This window comes from Sus scrofa, chromosome 4, assembly GCF_054392235.1.
Source record: "Sus scrofa isolate SSC_HxYL_T2T_F1_AM1 chromosome 4, Sscrofa_HxYL_maternal_Yorkshire_Landrace_v2.0, whole genome shotgun sequence".
Taxonomy (NCBI): Eukaryota; Metazoa; Chordata; class Mammalia; order Artiodactyla; family Suidae; genus Sus; species Sus scrofa.
Window position 1 is genome coordinate 96,508,274 of NC_139386.1, and position 10,591 is coordinate 96,518,864.

At 34.9% G+C, this 10,591-nt stretch overlaps 1 protein-coding gene and 1 non-coding gene across 2 annotated transcripts; both read right to left on the reverse strand.

Annotated features, from left to right (window-relative positions):
• Nucleotides 1-1,037: 1,037 nt before the first annotated feature.
• LOC100624085 (olfactory receptor 10K1) lies at nt 1,038-1,979 on the reverse strand. Its single transcript, XM_021090817.2, is given in 1 exon segment — nt 1,038-1,979. A coding segment is annotated over 1 exon segment (942 nt).
• A 6,532-nt stretch (nt 1,980-8,511) lies between these two features.
• On the reverse strand, nt 8,512-8,616 carry LOC146404041 (U6 spliceosomal RNA). Its single transcript, XR_014845075.1, has one exon. It is a non-coding gene; the product is annotated as a U6 spliceosomal RNA (small nuclear RNA).
• Between the last annotated feature and the right edge of the window lie 1,975 nt (nt 8,617-10,591).

Genomic DNA, 10,591 nt, shown 5'->3' on the forward strand with positions numbered 1-10,591 from the left:
GGAAGAGAATCAATAGGTATGATGTTCAGGGAAAGAACATGGGGGCAAAGACAGGAGAGTATGAGAAGGACATGCATATATGTAGAAGGGAGTCTCCATAATGTGTTTCCAACCTCAAACCAGGGAAGGACCAAGCAATTTCCAGGAAAGGAAAAAAACATTTCAATATGTAGGTTGAGGGGGGTGGATCAGGGACCAAAAAGGGCCACCAATATTAACTGTAGGATGGAGGGTACCAAGATTGCCTTCTGTCTTCATGAAAGGAAGAATTGCTAAGAGGAAGGGTAAGAAAGGATAAACAGATTATTGTTTACTGATTCATGGAACCAGATAATGTTGCCTTAAAAGAATTAGACAGCTACTTTACCAGCATAATGAGTCTATTTAAGAATAGCAGAGAACTACAATTTGAGACAAGCATCCTACAGCAAAAATTATAGGCAAGTCTAAGAAACAAAAAGAAAAAAAGATTACTTTATAGAGAAAAGTAGAGAAGTTGGGAGGGTGGTTGTGAAAGAAATCCCAATGAAGGAAATTGATAGTTTTGGATAGTGCAGCATTTCTCACTGACAAGCATATTTCTGGGCAAAGAGAATTCTCCCCATTGAGGTCTGTTACTGATGTCTTTCTGTTGGGTGTTGTGATTGATGTCAAGCTGTAGTGTGTGAGTCCTCTTACTTCTGGGCTTCTGACTCCATTTTAAATAAGGTTTCCTTTACTCTGCTGTGAAACAGATGTCTCTACTGTTTCTAGTTGACATATTTGTTTTCAAATAATCAAACTTTACAGTCATGAAATATAATGAAATTTCTTCTAGAAAAGACTAATGATTTCCCACATCGCCATAGCCTCCTTAGAGTCATCACTAATAGCTGCAAGTCAAAATCTTAACCTCTCTGAACCTCATTTTTCTCCTTATACATAGAATATCCTTATGTGACAGTGTGTTCTACAATTAAGTAGAAAATTCATGAAAGCACACATACCAGATGGCACATAGAGGCATACAGTAAACTGAAGAGTTTTAAATTAGCTCTTTAATTAACAGGCTATGATGTCTGGACCATTGCTCTTCGAAGGGCTGATTTGAATTCCTTATTTCTCAGACTATAAATCATTGGATTCAACAGTGGAGTGAGGATGGTATAAGACACAGATATTAGGGTGTCTTGACTTGAAGAGTAATTGGATTTGGGCCTTAGGTAAATGAAAGAGGCACAACCATAATGAACAGTTACCACAATGAGATGGGAGGCACAGGTGGAGAAGGCCTTGTATCTTCCAACAGAGGATGGGATTTTTAGAATGGCAGAGATGATGAGGACATAAGAGACCAGGATAAGTAACAGTGGAATAACCAAGACAAACACACCAAGCACAAATATAACCAACTGATTGAGATGGGAGTGGTGAGATGCCAGCTTAAGGACAGGAGAGACATCACAGAAGAAGTGATGGAGCTGGTTGGAGGAATGAAATGGCAGGTGAAATATCATGGAGGTGGTGACCAATGATATTATGAAACCGCAGGCACAGGCAGCAGCCACTAGTCCCACACACACCCCATAACCCATGAGCACTGTGTAGCGCAGAGGGTTACAGATGGCCACGTAGCGATCATAGCCCATGGCTGCCAGCAGGAAGGAGTGAGAGCAGATGAGGAAGAGGAAGGAAAACATCTGGATGGCACAGCCCCGGAAGGAGATGGTCTTCTTCTGGGCCAGCAGGTCAACCAGCATCTTGGGTACAATGACAAAGGTGTAGCAAGTCTCAGAACAGGAGAGGACACCGAGGAAGAAGTACATGGGGGTATGAAGGGCTCTGTCCAGCACGATGGTGGAAATGATGATGGCTTTGGTGCCCAGAGTGAACAGGTAGACGAGCAGGAAGACAACAAAGAGCAGCTTTTGCAGCCCAGCCAGAGAGGAGAAGCCAAGGAAGACAAACTGTCTCACTGTGGTCTCATTGACCCACTCCATGTTTAATGCTTTTTAGGAGAAGCCAGAGACACAGACAGAGGCCAGGATCCAGGGTGGGAGAGAACTCAGCCCAAGGTCTACAGGTGGCAGGCATTTGCAGGTGTTTGGTGGAACTCATTCATTCCCTCCAAAATATATCTGCTAAAATACAAATTAATGCTATATATGAAACTGAATAACTGACAACCAATGAACAGACTTTTTTTCCAAGACTATGAACACATTATCTCTCTGGCCAAGAACTAAATATTTGTATAATGTGTTTCCTTTTTATCTTATTTATGAGTTATTGGAAACCAACTCTTCAAAATGAACAATGTGCTTAACTTCAGCTATTTTTACTTGATGAGAAAGGGGAATAAAAGAATGAATGACGTTCAGACATAACATGTAAACTTCAGTTTATTAGCCATAAAACAGGGAATTAGATGATTGCTGAGCAAAATGTGAAGGGATTTTTGTAGACAACTTATTATATGCTAAGATATGTGGTGAGAACATCATATACCTTCTACCAATTATTTATTACAACAATTTATGTCAATACTCAAAACAATAAGAAAAAACTTCATTGTTATTTCTAACAGACTGAATAATAGGTAGGAGACTAATTAGAAACACTTCTGTAGGTTCCAAACCTAGAGCACTGAGCAAGGATGGATCAGAAGATAACATTAGTTTAAATAAATATTCAGGAAAAGAAGAGTCATCAGGGTGGTTTTTAAAAAAGCAAAAAATAAATAGACTAATTAACTGTGGCATTTTGTACCACACTTAACTTTTCCCTTCTAGATGCCTCAGAAAGACTCAGAGAAATAGAGTTTAGCAAAAATGGCCAAGGACTTGTCACAGAGAGTGAGAGAGAAAGGAAGAAATGGGCACTTTTCCAGATTCCAACCCCTGACATAAATCACAGATTTTATACATTTTCTTTCTTGCTATGTCAATAAGATTGCCTTTGAACATTCTAGCTACTAAACATAGTTCACAAACTGCTAGAAAGGATTATTTCTAAAATCATTTTTAGACTTTAGACAATTTTTTATAGATGTGTTTCCCACTAACAAGACCTAAGAAGTAAGAAAGTATTCTCTGGATGCAAAACCATCTAACATAGATTGGTTGCATCCAGTCTTTGTGTATGTACTTTTCAGTACATTTATATACTTTTACATTATTTTTTGTGAAAGAACTATTTGCATCTGCTACCAGAATTTTTTTCAATTTTTCTTGTCAATAGCAAAGTTTACCTTTCTAGATTCTAAATAAAATGATTGGAAATTTTTGAAACTCATATCTATTACCAGGCTTTGGAGAAAATAATTGTGTCCTTTCTTAAATACTAGAAACTAGTTATAAATTTAGTATGTATAATTATTCTTTTTTTTGAAGTCAGTATTAGGATATTCGCACACACTGGTTTTAAAACTCTTTGATATTGGTAGGCATTTTCTTGAATGATAAGTGCAACTTTAAAGATAATTATAAAGATATTTCTGTTACATATAAATATAAGGGATGTACATACCATGTGTATTGCAACTATATACATATATATAAATTACATTTTTTCTATATCAAGAAGGGCAAACTAATGAGACAGTTCCCTAATAATGCCTTCCCCTGTACAAATGGAGGAAACACTAAAGGAAATCTAAATTTATGATCATTGGTTATCAATGCCTTTCCACTTTCCCAGGATTTTTCCTGACCTGCTTTCAACTAATTCACACGTAATTCCCACTGTACCCTAACTCTACTGTGTATGAATTGTAGAATAGAGTAGGCCACCAAAGCCAGAATTATCTGGTTCTGAAGGAGTGTCTGCAAAATAATAATAACAAAAGAACTGTTTGGATTATTTTTCTCTTAGACACATAAGGGCAGCTGATTTCAGTCAGGCAAATTTGTATATACTAGTTTATATTTTTATAATTTATATTTTTATATTTTATAATTTTTATATACTATTAATATAACCACACAGTCTATCCAAGTTGTCCTTTCTCATGGTGTATGAAGACTCAGTGGCACAGTTCATCTGAGAAGGCAGCCTTGATCTGCTCAAGAGCACATCAAAGATCACCACAGCCTATCATATCAGTACTATGATCAGGAAGACATAAGAACAGAATAATAAAAAATCCTCCAGCCATATATGCAAAGTCTATAAAATTAATGTAAAATGTCTTTTAATTTGGAGTGAGAAGATCTTTGTTCTAGCTATAGCCTCGTGTGACTTCAGACAAGGTACTTAATTGGATATTGTCTCATTTTAAAATAAAAGGGTGCACAGAAAGTATTTAAGCAGAGGTTCCTTGAATGATATCATGCACAAGGAGATTTGACTTAGGGTAGTAGTTGAATACTGGCCTTTAATAGCCTTTCAACTCATGGGGTCAAGGTTCTCTAGATGATCTCCTTATGATATGCTGGTGCCTATGGATGGAATTCAAGTTATGATCCTTAGAGATGACATTTCCCCCACCTGATTTTCTAAATCTTTAGATACTCCACAAGGATTTTACAAAATTTAGATTTAAGTGATGACTCAATACTTGAGATTAGTGTATACATTAAAAAGAAGGTGTAAAAAATTTTGAGATATTCAGACATTTATCTCATAGAAAGCATTAACTGATTAGCTGGAAGAAATGATGTAGGCAGCCCTAGATAGTAAAGTGGAATTTTTATATTCTTAGGTACACATGAACAACGTGAATTTGTCTTATTAAAATGGAGTTTAAATATCAGTTTTAAATTGTAGCTAAAACATGCAACCATGAGTATACAACAAAAAGGGAAGTAGAAATTGGATTAAGAATTCAATAAATTTAATCCATGAGTCGACCAAACTTGAAGGAAGGAAGGAAGGAGAGAGAGAAAGAGAGAAAAAGAAAGGAAAAATCATCCAGTAAAATCATCAAGAAAATTTCAGAGAACTCTCTTCTTTTAACTCCATAGAGTTAAAAACAGTTGAAAGCAGCCCCTAGTTTTTCTTCTTAACCCTGCCACTTGCCAGAATTGCAATGGGGGGAGATGTTTACAAGCACTACTCCTCATGCAGGTCTAGACCCCACAAAGCCCCAGACTATATCAGTATTCTTACTGCTCAGTAAGTACCCACATTGTTCTCATTTCCATTCAGACAGAAGCAGCTATTCAGTATCTGGAATCCCTTAGGAAAGTAAACTCTAAGCCAAAATCAGAACCTGAGGAAATACACCAGAAGAGAGTGAATCTGCCTTGAGACAGAAGCTCTCATCTGCAGCAATAGAAGTAGCCTCCCCTTTCCATCAGGACTCTCAGCTTGTCCAGCCAAAGTCATTCTCCTGAGAACTTCGGGTTCATGCAGTTCTTAGAATCACATGGGATATGATTATTAGGAGCATATACTGTGATTATTGGACTCCTGAGGCTTGATCTACTGCCCTGAAGACTTTGTCCTGGGGTTAATTAGAAGTCAAATTTATTTCTGAAAAATAATGTTGCCAGTTTCGCAAAGTTACCTTTAGTCGAGGAACCTGCAGAGCAGAAGCCATGAACATAATTAGCCCACATCAGAACTGGAAGTTCAGTCCATCTGTGATGAACTCTAAAAGAGAAATCACCACAATTTAGTCTGTACTGCAGCAGACTAAGAGGGAATTTTTTACTGAAATTGGTGTGTTTATCTAGTGATTCTCACCTTTAGTGTTTGTAGAAACCAAAGGAGGGCTTAATTACAAATTCATCTTCCCAGATTCTTGTCCATAGAAATTCTAATCAGGAACACTTTTACAAAAATCTAAATTTTTAACAAATATCTTAAATCTAGTAGAACATTATCATTAAATTTATCTTACAATTTTTAGTGAATAAATTGTCAGTTTTATTCAACTTATCCATAAAGTGTATATAATTCTGTAAAATCAAAAACAAATGGAGACCAACTTTGAATATTCCCTGATCAGAGAAAACCAGTTTATTCACGCGAAGCTTACTTTAGCTTATCTTGCAGGACTCATTTGACTTGGATCAGTTGTTGTCTATTTCTCTGAAAATCATAATCAAAAACTTAACTTCTTCCTGGAGTTGCTATGACCACTGACCAATTTCCTTCACTTAAGAAAATTCTAATATTTTAACAAAACACTACGAAGAATAAACAGTCACTTCCCTTCTCATTCTGTAAGCTGCTTTGTAACAATATAACCCTGAGCCTCATTCCCTTATTTTGTCTGAGTGCTTCCAGTTCATCAACTCTCTTTGAGATGCAGGCACAATAAACTCTCACTAATTACTAAGCCAATGTTTCATTGGCTTTACTTCTGTTACTTCTGAACTTTTGACAATTCCAATCTAAACCCCTGTATGAATTGTGAGGGTAAACTGACAATCAGATTTCTAAAGTTTACGTTAAAAAATAACATAATTTTTAAAGGACAAATAATATAAGAGTTCTCTCTTCCCAGCAGTAAGATGTCTTAGAAATAAAAAGAGCATGCTACTGGAACAGGAAGAGATAAATAGCATAAAGAGATGGAAAGGAGGGCTCCAGAATTGATCTAGTATATTTGTGAACTTGGTCTTTGACAGAAATGACTTAATGAGTCAGTGATAAAACTATGGTTATTTAGTTAATGATGCAGAGAAACCTAGCTCTGTGTATGCCATCACTCAGAAGGAAGTGGCCTAGTAGAGCAATGAAATGGCTTACTGAAGGTTCATGTATAACACCAACATGTGACAATACATGGTGGAGCCCTATATATCTAATTATGGCAACAAATACCCTTTACTAGCTAAGAAGGATTGTAACCAATCTCCAATTAAAATACATAAGTCTGGGCATCAATGTGAGAAGCGATGACATAATGCCTTCCATTATTACCGTTAATGACTTACTCATATAAGTTTCAGCTTTGTCATTGAGAGGCGTTATTTCCCCCCAAAAGTTTTGCTTCTACAAAAAACACAAAAGTGAAAATTGAGACTTGCCCTTGAATACAAGTTACTTTTTTTTCTACTGTACCAGTAATCCACAGGAAGAAAAAGACTTTTTACACTAACTAGGTAATTGATCCCTTTTAATGATTACTACATAATTGGTTTTATTTTCTGAAAAAGTTTTCTCAAGATAAAAATGTAAATGATTTATAGGTCTGTAGTTATACAGATAGATCACTTCTATGAGTATTATTTAGAATGAGAAACATGACTAAATATGTCAATGAATATGTAGGTTTCTGAAAAGTACATTTATTCTAACTTTTCCAGTTTCGGTTCCAGAGGTTATACATTATCTCTTTTTCATTTGAATGTATGGACTTTCTTGATAGACCCCATAGGCTTTTTTTAATTTTTTAATTTTTAAAAAATGACATTAATATTTTTATTTTTAATTTTTCAATTTTACATATACTTGACAAATAAAAACTGTATATTTAAGGTATACAACATGATATTTTGATGTACTACACATTGTGAAATTACTACAACAATAATGCTAATTAACACATCTATCACCTTTCATAGTTATGATTTCTATGTATGTGCATGTTGTATGTATGTTTGACAAGAACACTTAAGATCAACTATCTTAGCAAATTTCATGCATACAGTAACAGTATTCTTAGCTATAGTCAGCATGCTGTAATTAGATCTAATTGTATTCATCCCTTATAGTGAATCCTTTGTATCCTTAGTCCAATAGCTCCACATTTCCACTTCCCCCACCTCCTGGCAACTATGGTTCTCTACTTTTATGAGTTTGGCTCTTTAGTATTCCACATATAAATGAGATCAAACAGTATTTGTCTTTCTGTGTATGGCTTATTTCACTCAGTATAATGTTCTCTGAACTCATCCATATTATCACAAAGAACAGTATTATCTTCTTTCTCATGGATGAATAACATCCCATTATATACTTAACCCATGAACAATGCAGTTTTGAACTCCATGGGTTCACAAACATGCAGGTTTTTTTCAATAAATACCTACTAAAATACCACACAATTCTAGGTTGGTTGAATCTATGGATGCAGTACTGTAGACACAAAGGGCTGACTGTAAAGGGAGCCAGCACACTTCACTCCTGAGTTTTTCATGTGCCGTTTCCTCATCTGTTGATGATACTTAGATTGCTTCTAAGTGTTGACTCTTGTGAATAATGCCACAATGAATATGGGTTTCAGATATCTCTTTAGAGTAGTTATTTAATTTGCTTTGAGTATATATTCAGAATTGGGATTTTTGGAGTGTATGGTAATTCTGCTGTTGATTTTTTAAGGAAGATTTCTGTAATTGCTATACTGATTTACATTCCCACCAACAGTGTGACAGGGTTTCTTTTCTCCACATCTTCACCACCACTTGTTATATTTGTCTTTGATAATAGCCATTCTAACAGATCTGAGGTAATTAACTCCTTGTAGTTTAATTGGCATTTATCTGATGATAGTGATGTTGAGCAATTTGTCAAAACTCATTTGTCATTTGTATGTCGTATTCTGAGAAACGTCTATTGAAATCCTTTGCTCATTTTTTTTTAAATAGGGAACGCTTCATGAATTTGTCTGTCATCCTTACTCAGGGTGCCATGCTAATCTCTGCATCATTCCAATTTTAGTACATGTGCTGCTGAAGCAAGCATGCTCATTTTTAAATTATGCTGTTTTTTGCTCTTTTGACCAATAAGTTCTTTAAATTCCCTGTATATTTTAGATATTAACTCCTATCAGATATATGGCTTTCGAATATTTTCTCCCATTCCATAGTTTGCCTTTTTATTCTGTTGATTGTTTCTTTCACTGTGCAGATGCTTTTTTTAGTATGATGCATTCCACCTGTCCCCTTTTGCTTCTATTGCCTATGTTTTTGGTGTAATATCCAAAATGTTGTTGCTAAGACCAATGTCATGAAGTTTTTTCCATATGTTTTATTGTAGTAGTTTTATTGTTTCAGATCTTACAATTACGTTATTGACCAATTTTAAGTTGATTTTTTGTGTAGTGTAAAATGAGTCTCCAATTCCATTCTTCTGCATGTGGGTATTCAGTTTTGCCAAATAATTTATTGAAGACACTCTATTTTTCTATTATGTATTCTTGGCACACTTGTCAAAGATTAGTTGACCACATAGATGCATGGATTTATTTCTAGGCTCTCTATTCTTTTTCCATTGATCTCTGTACATTTTTGTGTGTGTGCCAACACTGTAATCTTTTGATTACTGTAGTTTTACAATATATTTTGAAATTAGGAACTGTGAAGCTAAATGCTTTGGCTATTTGGGTTCCTTTGTGTTCCATATGAATTTTGGGATTTTTTTTTTCTGTTTCTGTAAATAATGACTATGGTATTTTGATAGAGATTGCCTTTAATCTTATTAAAGGCAAAGACCACTTTGGATAGTGAAGACATTTTGATAATGTTAATTGTTCCAGTCCATAAAGAATGGATATCTCTCCAATTATCTGTTTCTTCACTGAATTCCTTCTTCAGTGTTTTATATTTTCACTGCTTAAGTCTCCTCCAGTTAAGTCTATTTCTAAGTATTTTATTTTTCTGTTGCTGTTTTGAATGAGATTGTTTTCTTAATTTCCTTTTTAGATAATTCATTGTGTGGAGAAATATGACCGATTTTTGTATATTAACTTTGTATCTTGCAAATTTGATAAATTTATTAGTTCCAATAGTTTTTCTGGTTGAATTGTTAGGGTTTTCTATGCATATATTTGTGTCCTCCGCAAATAGAAAACAACTTTATTTATTCATTTCTGATGTAAATGTCTTTTACTTCTTTTTCTTTTCTAATTGATCTGGCTAGTACTTCTAGTACTATGCTGAATAGGTATGATAAGAGTGGGTATCCTTCCCACTGTATCAAATCTTAGAAAGACTTTGATTTTATCTCATTGATTATGATTTAGGTGTGGGCTTTTCATATACAGCCTTTACATTCTTTCTACCTCCAATTTGTTAAAAGCTTTATTTTTTAAATTTTATTGGAGTATAGTTGACTTACAATGTTGTATTATTTTCGGGTGTATAGCAAAGTGAATCAGTCGAACATATTAAAAATATCCACTCTTTTTCCCATATAGATTATTATAAACTATTGAGTAGATTTTCCTGTGCTATACAGTAGGTTCTCATTAATCATCTATTTTATACAGTAATGTGTATATATTATTATATTTAAATTAGTTAGACTATGTTTTAATTAGTTTGCCTTATTTTTTCCTTTATAAGTGTTATTTTTATAATCTGAATGCAAGTCCTTTATCAGATATATATTTTGCAAATATGTACTCCTACTACGTGGTTTATTTTTCTATTTTATTAATCATAACTTTTCATCAAGTTTTAATTTCATATAATTTTATACCGTAAAATATAGGCTTTAAAGTGTACAGTTCAGGGAGTTCCAGCAATGACTCAGTGGTTAATGAATCTGACTAGCATCCACGAAGAAACAGGTTGGATCCCTGGCCTTGCTCTGTGGGTTCAGGATCCAGCATTACCATGAGCTCTGGTGTAGGTTGCAGACATGGCTCAGATCCCACGTTGCTGTGGCTGTGGTGTAGGCTGGCAGGTACAGCTCCGATTGGACCCCCTAGCCTGGG